Source organism: Triturus cristatus, chromosome 8, assembly GCF_964204655.1.
Source record: "Triturus cristatus chromosome 8, aTriCri1.1, whole genome shotgun sequence".
NCBI classification, from domain to species: domain Eukaryota; kingdom Metazoa; phylum Chordata; class Amphibia; order Caudata; family Salamandridae; genus Triturus; species Triturus cristatus.
In genome coordinates, this window is record NC_140591.1 from 291266815 (window position 1) to 291294100 (window position 27286).

The window sequence follows — 27286 nt, forward strand, 5'->3', positions numbered from 1 at the left end:
TCAGTACACAATCTTCTTTCCAGGCAAATGTATTCTGCAGACATGAGTGTCGTCCTTTACTAATGTTGTAACGCTGATCCATGTCGGTCAAACCATCACTCTGGTGACATTTCATGCTCTGCTCCACCCTGTCAAGGATGAGAAGTGACTCCACTGCATGGACCCCAAAAGAGTGCTGAGTTTTTACGCTTGTATCATGAATCAGTTGGTGGACGATCAGCTCTTTGTGGGTCAAAAAGCAGCCTCCCGAAGGACTGCGAGCGCATTTCACCAGAGCCAAAGTTCTGGACATCTGCCAGATGGCTACATGGGTGTTCCTCTATACATTTACGAAGCGGTACTTGGACAGCAATGCACACTGGAAGAAATTTGCCTGCTTGGTCATACAAGACTTTTTGGTATGAGCCAGTTCACAGACTCGCCTCCTAATATGTACTAGTTTGGTATCTATTGAAAAGGTGAGGAACCTGCTGTTAGTAGTCTCAAAAGAACAAGTTACTTATATTTGGTAATGCTCTTTCTGGTAGAGATTCTATGTAACCGCAGATTTCTCAGCGACCCTCCCCTTCTTTCCATTCTGTAAATTTTTCTCTACCCATAAATAAGATACCAGTTCCCGTTATCTGCACACTGGTCTAAGCTGGTAAGGTAAGTGGTTTGCTCTAAAAATTAAAACCAAGCAAGGCAGGTAGAAACAATGAATGCACGACTGACCTGTTGAACTTTAGTCCTGCAGGAAGTGTAGCACACTTCCGGATGAGCACAGCTGTTGCTCACAAAGTGGGAGGCTGCTAGTAGTAAGCAGGGATTGATGTGCACGGTCAGCGCTGCGGCTGCATTCATCCAGGAGGTTGCAGAAGGTGCCACAGGACTTCAATCAATCCCAGCGGTGTTATGGGGAAATCTGACCGAGTACTATAGGTTACGGCGGTAGACGTGATGCTGCTCTTATGCACATAGGTGTGACAAAAGAAAGGAATGACTCGGTTGTGCCTCAGTCAAGAAATAAAGGAAGGACCTATTCCTACATATATATATACAGAGTGCTGTGGCAAAATCAAGGAAGGATTTGATTCCTTTGGGCTCAAGCAGTGTAGGCCCAGGCTGCTGCTCCAGGAGGATCTTCTGTCACAGCAGAGGGCAGATTCCTGCACCTGGGTCTGTGCAATCTACACCTTCATGCATGGAGATTGAGCAGAAGCTGTTCACTGCATTTGATCTACCTCCCGAAGTTGTGGATTTGATACTGGTGCCCTTCTACAACATTAGTCTGAACGACACCGGGACAACTTTGAGGCTTGGTGTGGTACCTGTTACACTTGACCTTTTGTAGGTGTAACAGTCAGATGGATTACTATTTGTTTTGTCTTTGTCTCAGCAAGAACTTGCAATGTGCACTGTTAAGGGGGATACCTCAGCCTTTTTGTTGTTTTTGCATTTAATAGATCGACTGTCCTTAAATTCACCTGCTGTGATGCTTTGTTCTCAAAGGTTTGATCAAGTCTGACACTTGGGGACATTCTAAAGGTGAGGAATCTGTGGTTAGATAGAATAGTCACCAGAAGGACTGTTGCCAAAGGTAAGTAACTTGTTCAACTAATGGATACTCTGTCTGTATGCAGGTTCCTAACCAAATCTACCTGCCTCCCTCCTCTGAGCAGTGGTTACTATGCTGAAGATGAGGTACAGATTAGTTGGTTTGTGCCCTGAATTCTTCTGAATTAGTCTGGCTTGTATCCCCCTCTTAAGGGCACGCGGGAGTAAAGGACTAACTAACGCCATAGGGTGCTTCCATAAATGTCTTTTGTTATGTCACATCTGAGGTAGTGTTGGAGTCCAAATGGAAATATGGTGCCATCTGTTGGAACAGGAAATCTACTACCCATGGAGGAGATTCATGAGGTGAGGAGATAAACAGTATCGGCCAGAAACATAACATAAACTAACTTTTTGTTCCATTTGGTTATTGACTACAGTTGCTTGTGTCTCTAAATAGTCTTTGCATGTGTTTCATTGTTTAGCATAGAAGCGGTCACCAACTGTGTAAGATGTGGTGTTTTGTTAATTTGTTAAATGGTAATAAAAAGGTTTCTCGTGACAATGCCGGAGGTCAATGTCAAGAACAGAACACCGATCTTATTCTGTAAGAGGATGAATTTTATTTCTAGATGTTTCATTGGAAATACTAGTAGTTAATCTGTGTTTCTTTTTCTTTTTTTCCCATACAGAGGTAATTTTCATGGAGCAGGTGGAGATAGTAGAAAAGCTTTTAGTGATCATGGATATCCAGCGTCATTGGCAAACTGTGATACCTACTTGTCTCTGACTGATGGATTTTGTTCACCTGTAAAACATTTTAAAACCGATTCTTTGATTCCACGAGACGCTTGTGCTACCTATGCACTTTTCAACACTAAACCTAAAGAACCCCTTTTGTCTTTGTTCCAAAAAAGTTCTACACCTAGATCTCATACTTCATCATCACCTGATGTGATTATAGAAGAAATTATTGACGAGGATGCCGAAAGTAAGTTTAGGAAATGTTATTCCTTGTTTCATACAATGAACACAGTATTGACATTTTATCACACTCCTTACTGATCCTATCATTCTCTTTATAGCCTGCATTATTTTTTTTAATATAACACCCATTTGCATTTTAAATTGACCTATCCAATAAAATAAATGTAATTCTGTAAGTAAGAAAGGATACAGTTATGAGTGTTTCTTCATTTTATTCTATTAATAGATTTTCAGCCCGAACACATCAGTGGTCTCCCTAAAAATCTCAAGAATACCATGTCCAAATCAACAAACCTAGCACACCCTGAAAAACGAGAAAGTATGTACTTCTTACCATTTCAATCTCTTGAAATTGCTTTTGTAATACATTTTTCTTCCCTGTGTAATGTGTTCTTAAAGTTGAAATTGGCATAGACAGTCTGTCAAGACTAACTTGTTGCCAGTGACATAAACAGGAGCAGAAGTAAATATTGTTGCAACCCTAGACTATTTCACATGCTGTAACCTTTTCTGAATTCTTTCACTATACCCCAGCACGGGGAAAAGGGGAAGAAAACAGGGGCCATCTCAGAAGTAGTTCGTGCAGTTTCAGATATTCTAGTTCCTCTTCTCCCTCTTAGATATTTCTTTGGCGAGATTTAAGGAGGAAAATTTGATTTGCGCATATGCATGCATCTTAAATACATGTAATTACTTTAGTTATTCTCTCGCTTATAATCTATATTATTCTCAGAGTGTAACTAATCCTCTTAGGTCAATCTTCTCACTTACAGTTTAAATAAAAAGAAAAGGGGTCTCCAAGTCTGTCTCATATGAAGGAGAGAGAAATAGTTTCTACCAATTAACTTTAGAATTCTGTATAACGTCTCTTGAACTGTTGACTATATCACAAATGAAGTCTGTTACACAAATAAATTAGTAAGCTTATTGACTTTTGTTCTTGTCTTACATATTCCTTATTCTTATCTGCTCTTTGAGTGACTGGACTTCCACATGAATTTCTCACAAGATGAGTGCTCATGCTATTGAGGGTAGCGAAGCCTGAGAGGAAAATATAATCTTAAGCTCTTATTGAGCAAGCTCAATACTGAAAACATGAAACATGGACTAGCAATACTATTTCTCATGGAACAAACGCAATGTTTACCTTATGAGGACTAACCAAGAGAATATGCTCTCTGAGAGAGCGCAACACTGAGACACTCTTTCTCTTCAGTGAGTTATTTGAAGTGTTCAGTGCAGTCCTTGCGCAAGTGCATTGGCTCCTTCTGCTGCTCGTGCTGTCTAAAGAGGCCAGGCCAATACAAAAAGAAAAATTGGATAGAATGTATAACAATGTCATACATTCAGCCCAGTACAGAGATCTGGTCCTAAATCCATTGTTTCTTTGCTCACCATGCCATTTCAGTTTGTACCTAGTCATATGCAAATCAGTATTGATTCTGCACCCAATGAGAATAGTCCAGCCTGAACTGCCAGGCCAGGCCCGGCCTGCCCTGGACTGGAAACGAGCATCATTACCGGAAAGTTCACGAGGGCAAGAAACTCTCTTTCTCCACGAAAATTGACCAGGCTGGCAAGAAAAGTAGAGAACTTTATAACATTGTCAAAAAAATGTAATCGCCTGCAGCTATTAGACGACCGTTTGCACCATCCAGGGAATGGACTAATATAATGGCCTCTTTTTTTCCACGATAAAATTAAAAAAATACAGGACACATTTGAAATGCAGCAGTTGGTTGCAACAACAGTTCTGGATTCCCCTAGTGTTGCTGTAAGTTCAGATTTCTCCCTTATGCACTTCCCTGTTATCTCTATGGACCAATCATTAATTCTCATTAAGTCCTTGAAATCAGGCTCTCCTGCCGACCCCTGTCCCACCAAGGTGCTGTCGGTAATTGCAGAGGTGATTAATTCTACTGTGAATCGGATCTTAAACAGCGCTTTGCGGGAAGGATATATGCCTACGTGCTGGAAACACGCCAGAATTCTTCAATTGTTTAAAAAAAAAAACGTCTGACCCTGAGGTAGCTGGTAACTATCGTCCAATATCCCTGCTCCCTTTTTTCGCCAAGGTTTTGGAGAAATATGTCAATTCCATTATTACGGAGTACATCGAGACCAATCATCTTTTGCACCCTAGTCAGTCAGGTTTTAGGGCTAACTGTAGTACCGAATCAGCCCTGTTAGAAATGACTGAAACTATAAAAGCCACGCTAGATAGGGGAGGCAACGCGGTCTTGGTACTATTGGACCTCTGCGCGGCTTTCAACACCGTGCCCCACAATTGACTGGTGCAAAGATTGGTGGAGGACGGTGTTGGTGGCACTGCCTTGAGCTGGATCAGGTCATTTCTCAGTAACCGCCTCCAAACTATATGGTACCCCCCTTTTTCTGCTGTTATTCCTCCCATGAATGTCAGGGTCCCGCAGGGCTCAATCTTGAGCCCAACTTTGTTTAATCCATATATGCCCCCTATTGCCCTTCTTGCTGAACAACATGGGGCAAGGATCGTATCGTTTGCAGACGATACTCAGCTGTTGTTTACTTGTGAGAAGGGTGCTGAGTTTCATGGCCATGCAATAAACATATGTCTCAGAAGTTTTTTCGTGGCTGAAAGATAATCAAATGAAATGTAATCCTGATAAGTCCGAGGTTATCTTTTTTGTCCCTCGTCCCTGTGAGATATGGCACAGCTGGTGGCCGCAGGATTTGTCCACCCCCTCCCCCGTTCGTCCGTGACCATGGTTAAGAACCTCGGAGTCAGACTACATGCTACGCTTTCTTTGAAATCCCAGATCCAATCTGTAGCTGGGACTTGTTTTAGGATCTTAGGAATGGCTTTCTGTCCCTCACAGAAAAACCATTGTCCAAGCTCTGGTAACCTCGCGTTTGGATTATGCCAGCTCTTTGTACTTGGGACTTCCCAGCCACTTAATTGCTCGTTTGCAGGTGATTCAAAATACGGCGGCTAGGGCCATCTTTCTGGCAGGCCCCAGGACCCATATATGTCCCCTCTTCTGTCATCCCTGCATTGGCTTCCTGTTCAGAAAATAATCCATTTTAAAGCTTTGATTCTGGTTTTTAAAGCCTTTAATCAGATTGGAGCCCCTTACCTTAGACCAAGATTTCCTCATTACATCTCTCAACGTACTTTGAGGTCCTCTACGCAACTCCTGATTCCTGTTCCCAAAGTTTCACTTGCTCGGGTTGGAGGTCGTTCTTTCCAGGTGGTTGCCTCCCATCTATGGAACAGCCTTCCCTTGGCCCTCAGACAGTTCAGGATCTGTTCATGTTTAGGAAAAAGCTTAAGACATGGCTTTTCCAACTCTAATCTGTTTTGCTGGTCTCTGCTGTTGCGTAGTTTTTTGCTTAGCACCGGGACACTCCAGGGAGTATCCGCGCGCTTTATAAATACCAAATTAACATAACAGCCTAGGACCAGTTTTGGGGTTTCACCCCATATCAGCCAAGATAGCTTGACACCAGTGGCATGGAGAGCACAGGACTCACATCTGGGAATACCCTGCGCACTTAGAGCGAGAAAGCAAAAGACACACAATTGATGGACGGAATGCAGAACATACCACATTATAGAGGTACTCTAACCCCAGGGGTTTGTTAGAGGGGACGCATAGTGCCGCCTGAAGGGCAAGAAATCACCCTAAAAAGTTTCTGACGTGTGTGGATCCATGTCGGCACTCAGCGCATCCCTCATGCAAATTTGATACGGACCTTCAAATCCAGCCCCAATGAAAAAAAACATGCACTCTCATAGACCCATGCAGCTACTCTCTCACCCACTCGCAGATCTATACCACCACTCACACTCACACCCACACACAGCCATATGGCCACTTACACCCACTCAAACTGCCACTCACTCACCTACCCACGCGGCAATACAGCCACTCAACCCAGCCACTTAAACACCAAATCGCAGACCTGTATACCAACTTACAGCAATACAGCCACTCTCACAGCCACTCTCACAGCCACTCTCACACCAACTCATAGACCCATGCCACCACTCACACACCCACAGACAGACCCATACAGCCACACAGACCCAGACGGCCATTCGCAGACCCAGACGGCCATTCGCAGACCCAGACGGCCATTCGCAGACCCAGACGGCCACTCGCAGAACCAGACGGCCACTCACAGATGGCCCATGCCTCGGCTCGCAGACGGCCCATGCCTCGGCTCGCAGACGGCCCATGCCTCGGCTCGCAAACGGCCCATGCCTCGGCTCGCAGAAAAAAATTGGAACCTGTTTGACAGCCTTTTTTGAAAGGCTGTCATCCCACCATCTTCAGTGTAATGCTGGTAAAACTGAGCTACTTTTTTTGTGTAAGATAAGGCGAGCCTTGCCGGTCCTTTTGGCCAGAGTTTGTTCCTCCTCCATTAAGCCACACTAGCTTTGTCAAAAATCGGAGCCTTAAGCTTGATGGTGAGCTCTCCTATTTGTCTCAGGTTAATGCAGTAGGAGGGACCTGCTTTGGTTTGCTATGAGTGCTAAGGAAGTTCGTCCATTTTCTGATTTTTCATCTCAGAAACTGGTGGTCTAGGCTTTAATAACATCAAGGCTTGGCTTGATTATGGCAATGCACTGTATTTGGGCCTACCTGAGTACCTGATCAGTGAGCTGCAAGTGGTCCAAAATGCATCAGCTTGCATGCTTCTCCGCTTGCCACTGAGAATCCCCCTATCTTAGGGAGCTGCTGTGGCTTCCCATTAGGAACAGTATCCTTTTTAAGACCTTGCTATTGGTTCACAGGGCTCTTCATCAGTCTGGTGCCGGGTTCCTCATAGCAAGAATTTGCTTTTATGCTCCATTGAGGTGTTTATGCTCAGCCAACCTCTTTCTGGGCAAAATCCCTAGGATTTGATGTTTCAGAACGGGAGCAGGTCCTTTTAATTTTTAGGACTTTCACTTTGGAACAAACTCCCTTTGGACTTACGGTGCATTTCAGCTGCCCCCAGTTTCGGTAAAAACTGAAAACATGTTTTTTTAAGCAGGATTAGTGTTACTTCTCTCAGCTATATTTCACTGGAGGTGCAGAGTACCAGGACACTCCTTGGAGTAACAGAGCTCTTTAGAAATGCCCTTTACATTACACTAGTGATTACGAGTTCCCCAGCTACATGATGGCTTAACTATACCCCTAGATGTTTGGAATTAAACACCTCATCCTAATAAACCCACACTGATGCCAGTGCTATATTTATTAATAAATGCACGCAGAGGGTACCTTAAAGGTGCCCCCTGAAAACATACTGATAACTAGTGTTGACAGCCACTATAGAGAGGATTCTAACCTTTTGAGGTGAGAACCTTTGCTCTCTGAGGTTGGGAGCAAAGCTTGCTATGGGCAGAGATTTTCACACCTCTTCCACGCAGGGTGGACATTCCAAGGCGAGAAGCTTCAAAGGCCCTGTATCCTTTGTTATGTTCCCCGGGCCTCTCCAGATAGTGGAGATGCCAACCCCTCTGGCCTGACCCTACGTTTGGGCAGCTAGACCGGCAAAAAATTTAGATTAGGTGTGCCCACGTTTAGCCATCACCACCACTAGGGCGGGGCAGGTGATGTGAACCCTACCTTTTAGATTCCTCCATGTTGTTTTTGGATTGAATTAGCCTTCTAGGGTCAGGGTTATGCCCACTTCCCACAGGAAGTAGTCAGAGGGTGTGGAAACCCTAAGGAGGAAGTGGACACCATAAGGTAGGTAGCCCATTTGCTACTACCCATCACTCCCCGTAAACACCACTGAATTGAGTATGTTCGAGGCATGTGGGCTGCTGAATTCATATCTGTGCATAGATCGCCGCCTAGTGTTGGGTCCGGATGATTGCACATTGTTGTCCTGGAAGAGTCTTCGAAGTATCACGAGATAGGTGGCTCCTCCCCTGGACTACAGTGCGCATGGGCATCCTCTCCATCCTTAGATTGTTTTTTTCCGCCATTGAGTTCGGATGTGCTATCTTAGCTCAACTTAGGAATATTCAGTTTTAGGCCAAAAGGCCTTTAGTTTTCGTCGGTACAGTTACCGTTCGGTGTCGACTACTAGCTTTAGTGCTCCGCACCTTCTTCCAACTTTCAGACCGGTTTGGTCCGAACATCAAAGTTCGATCGACGATGGAATCGAGGACTCCATTCAAGAGGTGTCCGTTATGCCACGCGAAGTACCCTCATATCGACGTCCACCCAGTCTGCAATGAATGTCTCTCGCCGGATCTCGACGAATCGAAATGCATGGCCTGTGCACGATTCCGATCTAAGAAGACTGCGGAATCGACGGGCAGCGAGGCTGGAGGCGCAGCAAGCAGCGCCTGCTCCCACCAACATATTCAGCACCGAGGACGCCGAGAGCGTGGAAGAAGTACTCTCTAGCCCCGCTTCAGAACACGATTCCCGATCGGACAACGACGATGAAGTGATCTTTCGCCGTGAAGAAACCGTCGATGAGGTAGGAGACTTCGACGAGGCCTACGGGGCCGAAGAAGACAGCTCTCCTGAGGAGCTAGGCCAATCCGTCGAAACGGAGGCCAAAACAGTACGTCGTCATCAGGCTCCGGTCGAGGGATCGCCTTCGGGCCTTACCCAAGATCAAACACATGGTTCTTCGGCCCCGCCTTCCGGTCCGGCCTCGAACACTTTGCAAGAGCCAAAATTACCGAAGACGACTGGGTTCTTAAACCCAAAAGCATCCATCGCTCCAGTCCCTTCGAAAACGAAAGTGAAACTGGTGGTGGTCGGATCGAAGGCGTCGAAACCATCCACTGCTCTGACGCCGAAAAAAGTCGTCGGCTCCGACTGTGTACAAAGAGACTTCGGTGCCGAGCTCACCGCAGCGGATGCGGTTGACACCCAGAAAAGGCAAGCCCTCGGGCACCGCAAGGCACCGAGACCTTCGGCGCCGACATCGAAGGCCATAACCTCCGCAGTTAAAATGGCCGCCCCAGCTACGTCAACGTCTAGCACAACGGCGCCGACTAAGTCCTCGACTACGTCGACTGTCGATACACCCCTTCAGACCAGTGACCCCCTTACTACAAAAAAGTCGGGGGTGGCCTCGACGCCTACTACTAAGGTGCCCATCAAACCACCATCTGCGTTCGCTGTGCAGCAGGTCTCCGCGTCTTTGCAACGCATCCGTGACCGGGAAACCCTTCACTCTATCTCGGGTCCCGACACAACCAAACCCTGTAAAGTGCACTCTGAGCCAACCAACATTACGCTTGGGTTGCCACCGGCGTCGGCACCGAAACTATTTCAAATTCGGACACGTGTCCTCCACACACAGTCCACCACCTCTGGCCTTACAGAACAAGACTCTTCTGGGCCACAATTTATCGACGCCGACACTGGCAGGTTAATGCTCCACAAGCGCAAAATAACGCCAGTTAGGGAAGAGGAGCCCTACAAAATTCCTCTTAAACGCAAACTGCCAGCGGAGCAAGAACCAGTGCTCCAGGAACACTTCCAACCCTTCCATCCAGATCCGCAGTCCTTTTCTCCTACCCCTTCCGAATCGGACGCAATACAGGACTATGGCGGGGATGATACCATCTACCCTGGGGACGTAGATCCTGATGAGCACCTACAAGACCCGGATCAGGCATGGGATGACCCCACAGACCAAAGTGTCGCGCCACATACCCAAGATGCGCAACTCTATAACGTAAAAACATCTCCTACAGAGGACACAGCTGCCTTTAATGCCCTCATCGAACGGGCTGCTGCTCATCATGGGGTGGAACTCCATTCTGATGCCATTGAGGAAGACTTCCTGCTTGACACTTTCGCATCTTCAGAAAGAACTGTCAAAACTCTGCCCATGTTAAAAGGGGTTCTCAAACCTGCCAAAGACATTTTCAAGGACACCACAAGAGCACGGGTGTTAAATCCCAGGATTGAAAAAAAGTACAAACCTGCACCCGGTGACCCTAAATACATTAGGGGTCAGCTGCCATTAGACTCCATGGTGGTTGCCAATGCTCGCAAGAGAGCCCACTCACAAACGACTGGTGATGCTCCTCCCCCAGACAAGGAGTCAAAAGTACTAGAAACATCGGGCAAACGCATTGCAGCGCAAGCAACGAACATCCTGCGCATTGCCAATACACAGGCACTCCTGGCACGTTATGACAGGTCACATTACGACACGCTAGAGTCACTGCTCCAACATCTACCAGATGAGTATAAAGAGTCAGCGGAGCTACTCATCAGAGAAGGACATCTCCTCACTAATGCATCCATAAAATGTGCCCTTGACGCAGCTGACACAGCAGCTAGGGCGATAAACACAAGCGTCATGCTACGACGCCATGCCTGGTTACGAATCTCAGGTTTCAAACCCGAGATCCAAAACAATATCCTGAACTTACCAGTTAACACAGACTTCCTTTTTGGCCCAGACGTTGACACTACCCTAGAAAAAATAAAGGAAGACACTGACACTGCGAAATCAATGGGGGCTCTGCAGACGCAGCAATTTCGTAGTGGCTCCTTTCGTCGCACCGGAAATAGGGGAGCAACAAGGGGTCAGGGGTCACAACAGCAGTATGCTAAAAGTGGCACACAAAGCACCTATGACAAAAACAACAGGGGTGGATATCGTGGATCCAGCACCAAAGGCAGGGGACGTGGCTATGGCAACACCAGGTCCTCTCCAAAAAACAAACAGTGACGCCCTCTCCCTACCCCCGACCACATAACACCTGTCGTGGGACGACTCCAGCTGTTCCTGTCCGCGTGGAAGAACATCACCACGGACAGGTGGGTCAGGGACATCATCCAGCACGGGTACTGTCTAGAACGAACTTCCACTCCACCCAACATACCACCAAAGCACCGTCCTATGTCAGCCGAGCACTTAGATTTACTCCAGCAAGAAGTGCTTGCTATGCTCGCAAAGGGAGCAATAGAAGTAGTGCCCATCAACCAGCAGCGAACCGGGGTGTACTCTCTGTACTTCTTAATCCCAAAAAAGGACGGCTCGCTCAGACCTATTCTAGACCTGCGACCCCTAAACCTATATATTCTGTCAGAGCATTTCCATATGCTCACCCTCCAGCAGGTTCTCCCACTACTCAGTCAGGGGGATTTCCTAGCCACGCTAGACCTAAAAGGATGCATACTTCCACATACCCATACACCCTTCACACAGGAAATACCTCAGGTTCACTATTCAAGGGAATCACTATCAGTTCAAAGTTCTCCCCTTCGGAGTAACAACAGCACCCAGGGTCTTTACCAAGTGCCGGGCGACAGTGGCCGCACATCTGCGAAGATAAAACATTCATGTCTTCCCTTATCTCGACGACTGGCTAGTTCAAGCCAAGTCAGCACAACAATGTGCCGCCCACATGTCCCACACCATTCACCTTCTTCACGATCTGGGATTCTCACTAAATTACTCAAAATCACATCTCCAACCTGCCCACGTGCAACAATACTTAGGCGCCACAATCAACACTCTGGCAGCCACAGCTCAGCCTACTCTAGTGAGAATCAACAGCATGCAACTGCTGATCTCAAAATTCAAACCTCAACACTCCCTTCCTGCGCGACTGTTCATGCAGTTGATAGGCATGATGGCCTCCTGCATTTTCATAGTCCCACACGCGAGACTACATATGCGCCCGCTTCAGGAGTGCTTGGCACGTCAATGGAATCAGGCTCACGGGCAACTAAAAGACCTAGTGTTGGTGAGCGGTCGGGCATCCACTCTCTGCATTGGTGGAATACACAAAACCTTTGCAAGGGCCGACCGTTCCAGGAGCCTGTTCCACAAATCATACTGACAGCGGACGCGTCTCTCCAGGGATGGGGAGCGCATGTGCTCAATTACACAGTGCAGGGACTATGGACAACACAACAAAAGAAGATGCACATCAACCTTCTGGAACTGATGGCAATCTTCCTAGCCATGAAGGCTTTCAAAGTACACTTGTGCAACAAGGTTGTGTTGATCCGGACGGACAACATGACTGCCATGTACTACATACAAAAGCAGGGAGGAACACACTCTCCACAGTTGTCTCATCTGGCTCAGAGCATGTGGAAATGGGCCATTCAGAGGAACATGTTCCTCATGGCGGAACACCTCCCGGGCAAGGACAACCAGATGGCGGATCTGCTCAGCAGACACAGTGTGAGAAGTTGGCCTGATGTATGATGTCACTAGTTCTAGTGTACACCTCATATCAGTATAAATACCCTTATGGTGATTGGTTGTAAAGTCAACCTTATAGACCAGCTATCCTAGTGGTAGCATGGACAAGAGCAGTCTTAGGCTAAACTCTGAATGGCATGTGAAGCCAGCTGTGATACCATATATAATCCCTTGAATACCAAATGAAAGGACACCACAACAGATATATATATAAAATAAAGTGTATTTATTCTAGTCAAACCCTCAGCACTCTTTATGAGATTAGAGGTAAGTACAACACAGTCTTATTTAAGCATACATTAAGTCACACAGGTAAGTAATACAGTTAGGCCCTAGGGGCCACACAAACCATATACTAAGTAAGTGGTATAAGAACCACTGTCACGGAAATAGAATAGGCCTAGGCCTAGGGAATCGCTGGGGCTACACTACACTAGCGTTAGTTAGGAAGTGGGAGGCCCACGGGATTCGTGTGCAGAGTGGAAACACTCACGCGTAATGCGTAAAAGTCAATAGCAATAGTACAGTTTAGAAAACGGTAGATTTAGGACACTTCCGGAGTAGCTAGGAAGTTGAGACTTGAAAACTAGACACTAGGATAGTCACTATCCTGATGAGCACCGGAGTACCCAAGTTACCTAGCCCACAGGCTGCGGGTGCATAGGGGTGAAGATGCGTCGTTTTCGTCGTCGACTCCTATGGATGCCTGAAGAAAGATGCTGACAGGCAGTCAGTGAAGAGTGTCCGGTGGATCCCAAGGCTGGGATCAAGAAGAGAAGAAACCTGCAAGCAGAAGGGACAGAGTCAAGGTCACTAGCCAGTGACCACGTGGAACCAGGAAGGAACCAGGCGATGTCGTGAAGATTGCAGGTGAAGGTGAAGCTTGTCGCTGCAGCCAGGAGGACCAGGAAGCGTCGAGGACGACCAGGACCAGGAGGCGAGCTGTCCCACGAAGGCTCTTGCTGTCGGCGGCGTCGAAGTTGGACTAGGACTCACCAAGCCTTGGCAAGCGGAACCCACGAAGAACGAAGGACTTGCTTCTGGTGCAGACCAGGAAGGTCTGGGGTGCTTCTTCTTTGTAGAGAAGCGGGAGCCAGTCTGGAGGAGCCAAACCAGCGCAGAAGATTTCAGGGTGCGTCGTCACAGAGGCCACTAGCCAGCGGGCAAGCAACCGGACAGACGCGGCAAGCAGGAAAATGCTGAAGGGCCCCACGCAGGACTCGTGGAGTGTGGGGGGCTGATCTTCGGTGCAGATGGTGCTTGGGGTTGGGGCTTCTCAATCCCCGGTGTACAACTTCGAGGGTACCTCAGAAGCTGCGCTTTAAGTTACTAGCCACTTTTTCCAGGTAGCCAGTCCCACGTCGCTCGTCGCCTCCACGGATCTCAGCTCTGCTGTAGATGTGGATCAGGGTCGGAGAAGTCTGGAAGTCAAGGCTCTGGTCAGGCTCTGCAGTCGGTTCCTCGTAGAACGTGGGCAAAGCAAAGGGTAGTCTCTTGATGGTGCCTGTTTGCACAGGGTAGCCACTCCTTGGCTACAAGGGAGATTCTTCAGTCTTCTTCTTTCGTCGAATGTCGAAGGTCCAGAGTTTCTGTTCAGTTTTGCAGGTTCAGGATAATCTAAAGTCTTGAGGCCCAACTCCCACTCTTATACTAATCTGGGGGGCTGGGATACCTGCTAGGTCACGCCTTATGGGTGGGACCTGGGAGGGGGTGGTTACACCCACTTCCCTTTGTCCAGTTTCGCGCCACAGCTGGGGCTGGAGTGCCCCAGCGCCGGTTTGAACTGGACTATGCAAGGAACACCTTGTGTGCCCCAGGCATGTCTCATTCCTTTCAGCCCACCCTGCCCCAATACACTAAAGGCTGTCTGGGGAGGTGCTAGCACCTCCCCAAGCAGGAAACCTATTGTCCAGGCCTCCCTGGCTGGGATCACTCCCAGCTGCAGGAGGTCAGACTTGTGTCGTGGCAGCAGCATCCATTTTGTGATGCTGAGGCTTTGGTCAGAGGCTAACAGTTGAAGTATGATTTTAACATGTCTTTCCCCCTAGAAGGGGGGAATAATATTCTCATGTCCAGAAATGGCATGGGGGTATTATTCCACAGTGTTAGACACCTTACACGACATGTTTCGATAAAGCCAAACCATAGTTACCATAACAGTCTAAGATTATAAGGCACTTTAAGAGTATATGGTAGGCTATATCATAGAACAGCTATAAGGACAAGGTTCCGAAAGCTGCAGACGGCTCAGCTCATGCTAGAGCACCATCTCACATGTTACCAAGCACTCTGCCTCCAGGATTGTCAAGGCCTGCCATAGGAGTGACTGATAGGTACACATGTGTCTATATGTAAGTTAGGTATAGGAATACTACACCTAAGGAAGGGGTGATTACACAACCTTGCCCCAGCTGAGTGATCAGCCAGTTGTGTCAAAATGGAAGGCCAGGCCAGGGGTGGCATAATACATGCTGCAGCCCCTGGTAGGCCTAGGGTACACCTATGCCCTGGGTACCTAGGGTACACTGTACAGGGGCCAATAAGGTGATCCTATCCAAATGGGTTATGCACCTAAAGTACATAGTATCAATTTAGAGAGAGAACAGCAGGGCTGTGGGTCTGATTAGCAGGCCCACAGCCACATCTAAGTCGAAAACCAGTAAAGCAAAAGCAAAAAGTGGGGGTGAACATAGAAAGCAGACCCTACTCTCCTACACACAGCCACCAGATGCACGAGTGGGAGCTACACCCATCAGTTCTCAAACCGTACTTCCAACAATGGGGTCATCCAGAAATAGACCTATTCGCAACAAAAGAAAACACAAAATGCCAAAGCTTTGCCGCCAGGTTCCCACACCCACAGTCGCAGGGCAATGCGATATGGATGAACTGGTCCGGCAAATTTGCGTACGCTTTTCCCCCAGCACCATTAATACCGCTGGTGGCGCGCAAACTGAGGCAACACTCGCTCACCCTTATCCTAGTTGCTCCAACGTGGGCACGCCAGCCATGGTACACCACCTTTCTGGAACTCTCTGTGGTGCCTCATCAAAGACTGCGGATAAAACCAGCGCTTTTAACGCAGAACCATGGCGAGATTCAGCACCCAGATCCCCAACAGTTGAACCTGGCGATCTGGCTCCTGAGGTCTTAGAGTTTGGCTACCTAAACTTACCACCTGACTGTATGACTATCATCAAAGAAGCCAGCAGGCCCACTACTAGAGCCTGCTATGCGGCCAAATGGAAAAGGTTTGTCATTTACTGCAACAACAATGACATTAACCCACTGGACGCGTCTATTCAAAACATCATATGCTACCTCTTACACCTGTACCGCTGTAATCTGGCATACAACTCAATACGCATCCATTTGACCGCGATAGCAGCCTACCTCCAAAACAGGCAGCACCTCTCCTTATTCAAAGTACCTGCCGTTAAAGCATTCTTAGAGGGACTCAAACGAGTAATTCCCCCAAGACACCCACCAGCACCGGTGTGGAACCTCAACTTGGTCCTCACCAGACTGATGGGTCCGCCCTTTGAACCTCTCCATTCATGTGAGATTCAATTCCTCACCTGGAAAGTGGCTTTCCTAGTGGCCATCACTTCCTTAAGGAGAGTTAGTGAACTCCAGGCACTAACCATTCAGGAGCCATTCATTCAGGTCCACGCAAACAGGGTTGTCCTACGCACCAACCCCAAGTTCATGCCCAAAGTCATATCACAGTTCCACATTAACCAAACTATCGAACTGCCCGTTTTCTTCCAAAATCCGCAAAATGTCGCAGAAAGAATGCTCCATACACTAGATGTAAAGCGGGCTCTCGTGTACTATATTGACAGGACAAAGGATTTTAGAAAAACTAAACAACTCTTCGTTGCCTTCTCTCCACAACACAAGGGCAACACCATTTCCAAAGCAGGAATAGCCAGATGGATCGTTAAATGCATTCAGATTTGCTATCACAAAGCTAAACGCACATTAACGGTTCCCCCACGAGCCCACTCAACACGAAAGTTAGGGGCATCCATGGCTTTCCTAGGAAACATCCCTTTACACGAAATTTGTAGAGCAGCCACATGGTCCACTTTTACCAAACACTACTGCGTAGATGTACACTCAAGACAGCAGGCAGCTGTAGGACAGGCTGTTCTCAAAACTCTTTTCCAGACTGCTGCAGCTGGCACAGGTAGCTGCCGCTAGGGGAGGTACTGCTATATATTCTATGCACAGATATGAATTCAGCAGCCCACATGCCTCGAACTGATTATGCTACTTTCCAGTATGCATCTGTTCTTGGCATGTAGGGCTGCTGACATTCATATCGCCCACCCTCCTCCCCGGCGCCTGTCGCAGCTGCAGCACTCAGAATTTCTGTATAGCATGGTCATCACTTCCTATATCTACTCCATCACTGCCACAATGGCGAAAAACAATCTAAGGATGGAGAGGATGCCCATGCGCACTGTAGTCCAGGGGAGGAGCCACCTATCTCGTGATACTTTGAAGACTCTTCCAGGACAACAATGTGCAATCATCCGGACCCAACACTAGGCGGCGATCTATGCACAGATATGAATGTCAGCAGCCCTACATGCCAAGAACAGATGCATACTGGTAAGTAGCATAATCATTATTTGGCACCACTGAACCCAACAACTTTGAGTCGATGAATCAACAGAAGCATGAAGAGTCACTACCTTGCGGAAACTGCAGAAGAACTTTGGCGCAAAACCCTGCCCATCCTAAGCCCGCTCTTGACAGTCACGATTGAGTGACTTGTCCTGCTAGCTGGAGAGCTACAAAAGCCTTTGGTAGCCTGCCAACACTTCAACAAGCACCAAAAGTCTCCCTTGGAGTGGGAAGCAGAGTCCAGTCCACTGCCTTGCACCTCCCCGGCCCGACCGACACAGACAACCAGGAGAAGGTACTCGTGCTTTGGAATGTCAGATCTGTGTCCTCACAGAGTATGAAGACACCAGGACCAATCAGATCCTTGCCGCACCAACCCTTGGGGTACTGAACCCTGTACCTAACACTGACCATTAGTGTCCAGTCTGAAATCTCAGTGCACCAGGACCAAACATCCATTAACGGACGTCAGCATCACTGAGACCCACTTCGAGCTGCCTTGATTCCTCCTCTTTCATCTGTTTGTCCCTGAGCGCGAGATGAATCTTTTCAAACCTAGCTCGGTCGACCAAACCTCTGCTCCTGAGCTCTCCCTCCACCCCCCGCCCGGGTCCCGACAAGCCAGCTGTGCCTCTGTGCTTGCATACCCCTTGTGACCTGAGCCCCTGTTTTAGAGCCCTCGGAATTGTTAGGTGGCCCCTCTTCTCCGTAGTGGCCCAGCTACCAGCCTCACTAGTACCCTGCTCCCAGTAGAACCCGGGTGGTTCCCGAAGAAATGCTGGTAGTACTTTGAACCATGGCCCTCTACTATTTTGATTCCAGAAGGTGAACCCCTGAAATAGACTGCCTACCTTTTATGCGTCGTTGAGTTTTCCTGTCCTCACCTTGAAATGAAGTTCTTGAGTTAACAACGTATATAAAAAGAAGTGTTATTTTTTAAATTGGTGTCAGATTTATTCCTTGACTGTGTGTCTCATTTATTACCTCTTTGGGTACAACAAATGCTTAGCACTACGCTCTGATAAGCCTAACCCCTCGCCCACACTACCACAAAGAGAGTTAACATTATTTACTTTAGCGTCTGTAAACCAATTGGAGACCTACTGGAGACTCTTCACGGTTTACTCCATTTTAATACACTATATGGAGAGCCATCTTCCTACAGGAGTCACAGGATTCTCTCAGGGTTTTTACGCATCTTTAATGAACATGCCATTCGATGGCTGTTCAGCGAGAAGGCTGATTCGGCGTCAAAATGTTTTGAAAGTTGGCAACATGTTCCCTAGGTCTTTCTACCTCTGTGAGGCAGTACCCCAGCAGGGTCACCCCTTTTGAGGCTACTTCAGGGGGTTCGTAAACCGCCCACACCACAGCCCACAGTACCCGTAACAGGCACCCACATCTTTTTAGGTTGAGGAAGGGAATCCAGCAGACAATATACTGCCACCCAGGGCAGCAAACATCCCACTGCCCTGTCCCTAGGGCAACCGTCTCTTAACTGCTTTTGTTTACTCTTTGTGGCACATAATGCCCTTGTGGATGGCTGGATCCGCTATTCCCTCCAACGGTGGCAAAATATAATGTCCGTCAGGTGGTTCCTCCAGGTCATCCATTAATGCAATGCCCTGCCAGTCCTTGTCGACTGCTGTATCTTCACCTACTTCAAAACATCTTTTAGAGGTGCACCTGTCCATATTTTTCCAAGAGATGCAGCCTCTTTTGGCCCAAGGAGCCACAGGAGAGAGTCATCGCCCGGAAAATATGGACTGGCTTTTAGTCCCGCATTAGCCTTGTGCCGAGGAAGGATGCAGACCTTTGTCCAATTTTAGATCTCTCCCCTCTGCACACCTTCTTATTGAAGGAAAAATTCAAGAACGGCAGTTATACCCCAGGGTGGCAAAGAGCATCTTCGGGCAATGGGGAGAACCATTTTTGCCCTTAACACACAAGTAGAGAGGGAGAGGTCAAAACTACTGCACGCCCACCTAACACACACATCAACCACAAACCGGTACGGATGCTGTACAAAGATTAACTGTCATCCTATAGAGGAAACCAGGTCAGGTTTGAACATTACAGAATTCCTGTCCGGATGCCTAGGGAAGTTCATCCTTACGGAAGAGGAAGCCTCGCACATTTGTCTTGTGCTTCATCATCGGCAACCTCTCCCCACCCTGGTAGGACAGTGCCACGAGGGCTGACTCAGCCTCCTATTGGATTCAGAGTAAGTTCTTGGGTAAGAAGCTACTAGACAAAGGAGGGATCCAGATCAGTAAATTAAAAATACCTTGCAGTTCCCCGGTGTAACACCTTTAATAATTGGGGACTATAAGCATGTCTAAAAACCGAGGTGAGATGGTATGTTTAAGACAATGGCTCAAACCATCTGTTAGGCCAACATTTGTCTGCCCTACTATGTTGTCCTAATAGGCCTGAGGCATTCTTCAGGGCCTGGAATCCCTAAATACCTTATGGCAGTCAACCTGCATTTGTTTTGTACTAAGAAAACAAATGAGAAACCCAGTAGTGTCCTACCTGATTTGAGGAGTAGGTCAAATGGAACCAGCGGCAAGGAGTGGGCTCTACTAGGTGGCAAGGCATGATGTACCTTTTGGAGTATGTGTGACTATAAAGAACATTATTCCCCTCCTTTACCAGGAAGCTAGTATTCCCTATAATCTAGGGATAATTGACCTACACCTCAACTCACATAGGACTTGTCCTGGTGTTTCTCTTTGTTTTTAGGGAAAATAAGATAAGCAGAGGCCCTTGGGATCTTCTGACCGGTTAGTCCACCAGAGTAGTTTACCTGCCCCCTGCCGATAGGTGGGTCACTGCAGAACCGGTCAAACCCCCTTCCTGGGTTACTTAAGAGCTCCCCTAGGCGTGGGACCCTAGATTCATCTGGACGAAGATTCCTCTGCAAAATTAGTCTGCAAGAGTCTTCTACAAGGCTCTTCTGCTGCTGGAAACTAGATTCTGCTGCGTGTCTTGGCCGGGACCCAAGACAAGACTGCATCTGGTAGGAGGTCTCCTACTGCGACTTTCTCCCCATACTTTGCAAAGACCCGGCAACTCCTTGGCCGTGCATCCTTTAGAGTCACAAGGACTCTGTGTGCATCAAGGACAGCAAAAAAGAATCTCCCATGGACTAAAGGAGTCACTCCTCTGTAACTGCTGCCCCCATCAACGACAACCGGTGTGTGGATCCTGCTGTCCCACGGATTCTCCAAGGCTCAGCAACACTGGTGGTGGTTTTGAGGGGATGACCTGCTTTTTGTGCTACTTGAAATACTGTGGTCCCTTGTTGGAGCTTCTGGAACCGAGCCCCCTGTGCACCCCTTCTGTTTGCCCTTGCCATGGCTTGTTGGCATTGCAGTACGGAGACTCACTATTTATGGGGAGTCCCGACAGAAAATTTATTTTTTCGCTCGACTGCTATGCAATTAATAACGAACCTTATGTAATTGATTCTCAATATTCTCTTCAAGCTCAAGAACTGAAGAAAACATTCATGAGTGTCAATCACGCAAATTCAAACCTCCCCAAGACTACAAATGTTGCTTTTGTGATTTAAAAAAAAAATGTATTTAAAGAGAAAAATGCAAATCTGTTGAAATTAATCAGAAATGGGGCTCAGATAGGAAGCCGTGCATTTCACTTTATTGGTAGGTTGGTGAAAATTAATTGGCAGGCATCATGGACCCTTTTTCTGCGTTCGTTGTGTTAGGTTTTTAGAATTTGTTGTGTTGGGTGTTCTCAGGTTTCCGAGACAGTGTTTCTGTGCAGCTCAACTAATGCGTTTTGTTTTTGAAGGCTTCTTTCTCTCTGTGTTTTAGGGTGTGCTGGCTTCAGAGGCCTTAAATCTTCTTGTGCTGGCATAAAGCAGCACATTTTGTGGTTGTATTACAGCGTAATGTTGTCATTTTTTCATTTGAAAACTGTCTGGGGAAAAAGTTTCAGCTGATTAGTACCAGTTTAGAATCCAAGTAAAGTAATAAGGAATTAAAAGATGAACGACTTTGCGTAAGGCCTTTCACTGATCAACAGCACAAGTTACTGCGAGTTTTGGAACGATCAATCCGTTTGAGCTAGAAACATTGTTTTTATCATCTGCAACTTATTCAGCAGATGCATAATGTGGCAAATGCGGCACATCCACAATTATAAGAAAAACACTGCATACACAGAATCTCATAATTTTCTGCTTGTAGCCAGGAGTACCAGAGTTATGTGACCGGGAAGGACTAAATTATGCAGCAGGGTTGCAGCGTATGCGCTGCTCTGCAAGGCATGCTGTATCTAGACTAAGGCTTTAAAGAACCTCCCATTGGTTTCTGTTCTTCATAAGTGCCTGCTTTTGTTTAGTCAGTGTCCTTAAATTGTCCCGCCTTTTAATGTTTCTAACACTCACAGGATACTGCCCTTGTTACACATGGTCTTACTTTTTAAAAAATGTAGGTTCCTTGGTGCACACTATTTTGCTTGTGTCTCAGCACGGTGCCCACTCCGTGGACGCCGCGCTTCATGTTTCCGTCTGTATTACAATGAAAATCAAAGGTGTGTGAGTGCGGGCCACAGCTGTGTGAGCTCTGGCCCCACAATAAACAAGCATTTGCAATACAATAGGTCTCGCATTTACGAGAGTTTGAGCTATTGGCATTGTAAATGTCAATGCCTTTTATTTGTGTTGTTTTTAAAACAGATAAATAAAAGGCATTGTCGTTTACAATGCCAATAGCTTAAAGTCTCTCAAATTCAAGACCCATTGCATTGCAAATGCGTTGGGAGGGAGTGTGACCTGCCTTTTCCTGCAGGCAGGACAAAGCTATTTGACAAATAGTGCTCAGAGGCTGTAATTCAAGCCTACTGAGCAAAAATACACTTAACAGAGGGTATCCATAAGGGAGGGTACAATCTGGGAAAAGGTGGTACTAAGGAGGGACTACTAAGCCTATTAAATGAAAAGCCACAGTTTAAAATGGACAGTGACACAAGCCAATGAAAAATATGGGTGGAGAGTGGGCAGAGCTTCACATCTATACCTGAACACAGCATGCCTCGCAGACCAGCGCATGCGCTGCCCAGGCTCGACCTAAAAATGTATTCTAATTCTGCAAGGAAGTGTTCATTTGAGAAAAATAAAATAACGTGTTTGTGTGTGGCTCCTGAGATATGCTTAGGCCCTTAGAACATTATAGCTCAACATAAAATTAATTTGAAGGTTGCTGAGGTAAGCCTTTTTTTTATTGTAGCATAGGGTATTTGACCAGCATATTGCTGTATTCGAGAGGAGAGATGTTATCACTTTTTATCATTTGTTTTACTTAAAAGATTCCAGATTCTCCAACACAAAAGTTGGAATGTGCATATGCCTCTCAAATGGTCACAGAGTGCCGAATCTCAGTAGCAATTAACCTAAAAAGTCTAATACTGGCCATTATTGTAGGCCATTAGAAGTGTGAAATTATACTTTTCTCCTTAAGGAAAGAACATTTAAGACAAAATAGAGATAGGAATAGGTCTAACGTTGCCCTTTAAATAAGCATTGCAACCCTGAAGCCTAACACATATCCCACAGTTAATTGTTCCCTTGTTACTTCCTATTTCCCTAACTGGAAATACTGATCATAAAGAAGGAAGGGTGGCAGTTCACAAACCAGTTGATTCTAATGCTAACTGACTGTTTGCCCTGCATTTTGCAAAACCTCCTGCCTCAATTATATTAATGTCTGCCGCCAGTATGATGGTGGCCTGAGAGGGACAGTTGACTTCCATTGCTTTGTTTACATTCCCTGAATGTCAACTTGTTTTTTGAAAACCATCCTGGTTCTTTGAAAGGGACATCCAGGAAATACATTAGGGGAGCTGGCAGAGAGCATGAAGTGGTCCTAGGAATACTGTGTCTGCTCCTTCAAATGCCACTGCTCCTAAAGTTTTATTAGCTACTACATTTACTACATTAATTAAGGTACGTGACACGTTAATTATCGTGCTGCAAATATAAGCTGCTAGACATCCACCAACGGCTAGAACGATGCACGTCTCAAGCAGAGGTCCGGTACGGCAGGGGTATGTTATGACCTGCACTTTTAGAATGACATTCACAAAGAGTGGAAAGCAGCATAATTATTTGCTGTATGGTTGAGAGTCCTTCACTACTGCCAAAGGTCTATACTGTTTGAATTGGACTACTCAGTGACCGGGTGTGTAACCCAGAGTCTGATGGGAGAGGTGTATTTTCGGCCTCAATTTTGCCACCCCTGACTGCCCCAGAGCACCACTTTTCCTTCCCTAGTCATACTGCATACTGGTTTGATCTTGATTGCTACGGCAAGTGAAATGAGGTGTGACATCAACAGCTTATGGCAACCCAATGTTTCTCAACACAAAGCACTGGGCTCTGCCTGTGAAGCTAGTGGCATCTCGTGAAGGTATATAGATGGATTGATGAGCTGGGACAGGAAAGGACATTGAACAGCAGAATATAAACAGATAGTTTGAAATGTCATACTTCATTTAAAGATCTGTTTTCAGAGGTACATTTTAAAACCCACCTGGCAGCATTGTGTAATTTTATTTTCCCACTACGTGTATTTCATTTTTTGTTTGCATGACCTGCCATTTTGTGAGGAAATGCTGTTACCAACTCTCTTCCAATTGTACAATTACTAAAAACGTGGAAAAAAGGAAATGTTAATGTCCCCTCCCCACCTCCCAGAAAAACCGAAGTAAAATTGCCTAAATCACGTATTTGTTAGTTTTCACGTACTTTTTACGAGAAAAGTACCTAGAAAATAATTCAATTCAGGGTATTAGAAAATGTGTAATTTTTAAAACGCGAAGCAAAGTAATCATTTTTTATTTTACAATCAAAAATCAGGAATACATTTACAGTTCACACCTATTGCTCGGGGCTTTCTACCTTCCATTGTGAATTCTGATACTTCAAATACAGAGACAACATTTTGAGGAAGTTACCCTTCCTTTGCGGTTGATCTTAATAGAGGAAAACCAAGAGGCGGGCTAAAAAGTTAAAACTAACCACTAAAAAAAGCAGCATTTTTGAAATGTAACAAAATAGTCTGATCACAAGTTGGCTAGCTCTGATAATTCAAAAACCTATGTCCATTTTGAAGAAGTTTGAATACAAGTTAAAATGGCTCTCAAAAACCAGCCTATACAGAACAAAGATAATCCCCCTAAGACACCCTAACCAATCAATTGATGCTGTATGCTGTGAACACAGGAGGAGGGCGGGCACTTCATAAATCTTGATAGAGCTGCATTTAGCACACTTTCTGTACACATTGTCACCTGACTGGTTTTTCTTAATTTAAAAATAAACTAACGAGAATGGTTGTTGTTTTGCTTTTCAAGTACAAATGAAAAAGCTTTGTAAATGTCGGTACTAAGCTTATCTGAGAGAGACAATTAGTTATAGATTTCTTACTTTAGAATTACTCCAGGGCGTCAGACTGAATCCAGAAAGTTTGGTCAGCCGTACCCCTGTGCATCGAAAGGTGGCGTCGGTCGGCCTCGCGTTCCTCGTTGGAGTCATGGTTGCCGGATGACTCGTGCGGACGTCCGTTCTTTCATTTTCCGCGCTAGCCAGCGCAGATCCGGAGAGAGCTGTACGTCCAGTCACTCTTTGTTGACACCGTTTTTGAGTCTTTGACTCCGGGTGCACGGCAGGGATGCCCGGTTTCAAGGCTTGCAGCTCCTGCATCCGGCTGATGTCGGTGATGGAGCCACACCGAATGTGCCTGTTTTGCCTGGAGCGCGACCACGACCCTAAGTTGTGCTCCGACTGCCGGACCATGAATCCGAAGTCTTTGCGGGAGTGGTCCTGAAATCTTCTCGATGCCCGGCAGTCGGCTCCGAGCAGTTTGAGGTCCTGGGAGGTCGAGGGACCGGTCGCGGAGCCACCACCACCAGTCTTCTTCAAAGTCTTCACACTCCTCAGGTAAGTCGAAGCACAAGAAGAAGTCGAAGAAGCATCGACACTCTTTTACTTCTTCCCGTCCGTCGGCTGACGCAATGAGGGATGCGGGTGGTGTCCCTCCTGCGGCTCCGCGTGTGGAGCCCGAAGTGTCGACTCCCTTTCTGGGACCCGGAGCGACCCCTGCCCAGCTTTGCACCTTTTACGAAGCGATGCATGCCATCTTTGGGCAGCCCGACTCTGCCGGCACGCCTTTGGGCCCCACGGACTCGGCTGGGGGCTCTGGGACTTCGACACCGGCGGTTCAGGCCCTGCAGGGTCCCCTTGGATCCAGGCCGAAATCAAGATCAGCGCCGGTCGACCTGATTACACCTCCCTTGGCGCCGATTTCACCGGCACCACGTCGATGCCTGTTGTGTCCCCAGCCGGCGTCGACCTCTGCTTCCACTCCGAGGTAGACACGGAGCTAAACCGGCGTCGATTGACACCGTTGCCGAAGGGTACCTTTGTACCCCTGTTCCACCCTCGTTCTTTTTAGACCAGGTTGATAACCAGAGTAAGGTGAGGAGGACTGGGAGGGGTCTGGAGACCCTTTGACTGACCAGTTGAGTTATGAACCGGACTGGAGAGAGGATCTGGGGGAAGCCAGTGCTCTGGATACCTCACCAGACCTTCGCATGTTGTCTCCTCCTATCGTGGCTACAGAGGAGGGAGCGTCTTATGCAGTGGTAATGCGTAGGGCGGCCAAGGCTCTCAACCTCGAGCTACCTACGGTGGCGGTCAGGACTAACCTCCTGTCAGAGGTGCTTCAACCGGCAGAGAGCTCTTCGGAGCCCCTGCTGCCATTTAGTGAAGCCCTAACTGACATCCTTTTGGGCACCTGGCCCAGGCCCAACACAGGGGCTTCTGTGGATAGGATGATTGCCCAACGCCACTGCCCGGCTCCAGGTGACCCCACTTTCCTCTCCCAACACCCCACCCCTGAGAGCTTGGTGGTCCAAGCCTCCACCTCAAAAGGTGCATTTGCTAACACTCCCCCTGATAGGGAATCCAAAGAGCTGGACCACCTTGGTAAGAAGATGTTTTCTTCCTCCAGGTTGGGACTGCGGTCGGTAAACACTGCATGTCCGTTGGGCCATTACACCCACTCCGTGTGGGATAAGTGGCGCAAGTGCTGCCCCAGGCCGTACTCTCCCGTGCAGTTGCCAAAGGGAGAGACGCAGCAAAGTTTACCATTCGCTGGGGTTCTGGATACCGCTGACTCGCTAGGTAAGATGATTTACACATCAGTAGCCCTTCGACACTATGCCTGGCTGAGGTCGACTGGTTTTTCAGGGGATGTCCATTCCACTCTAATGGACATGCCTTTTCATGGGCGTTGCCTGTTCGGCGACAAGGCAGTCAACGCCCTGGAGCGTTTTAAGGGCTCTCTGGCTACGGCCAAGTCCTTGGGCCTCTCTACCACCCGCCCTGCGCAATCTGCTTTTCGCCCCATTCGTGGCTACGGAAGGGGTGCCTCGCCACGTCCCGCCTAGAGCCACAGGCCTGAGTAAGATTTTCAGCCCCTGCACGGCGGGGACATGGGAACAACCGCCGTGGTTATTGGGGCCAGCAGGCGGGCCAATCCACCACAGCCCCCTCTGCAGCAGCCTTCAAACCCTCCTAATCCGACCTTTCCGGGCCACCAATCGTCAGTGGGCGGCAGAATTCGCCATCACCTCCCCCACTGGTGCACCATCACGTCGAACAGGTGGGTTTCACACATAGTCCGAAGGGGCTACTCCCTCCCCTTCGAGACTACCCCATCAACCATGCCACCTCAGTACCATCGCATGTCAGAGGATCATCTGGCCCTTCTCCAACAGGAAGTTTTGGCACTCTTGGCCAAGGGAGCCATCAAGCGACTTCCTGCCCCAGAAGTAGGTTGTGGTTGCTATTCCCACCACTTTCTGGTGCCCAAGAAGGACAAAGGCCTGCGTCCTATCTTGGATCTCAGGAACCTCA

The 27286-nt window shown here is 47.5% G+C and overlaps 1 protein-coding gene across 1 annotated transcript in view; it reads left to right on the plus strand.

Annotated features, from left to right (window-relative positions):
* RNF17 (ring finger protein 17) overlaps positions 1-27286 on the plus strand; it is a 2644767-nt gene that overhangs the window by 947488 nt on the left and 1669993 nt on the right. Inside the window, exons 13-14 of the mRNA XM_085621540.1 lie at positions 2229-2527; positions 2750-2842. Coding sequence (XP_085477666.1) covers positions 2229-2527; positions 2750-2842 — 392 coding nt within the window. The remainder of the gene's footprint in view (positions 1-2228; positions 2528-2749; positions 2843-27286) is intronic.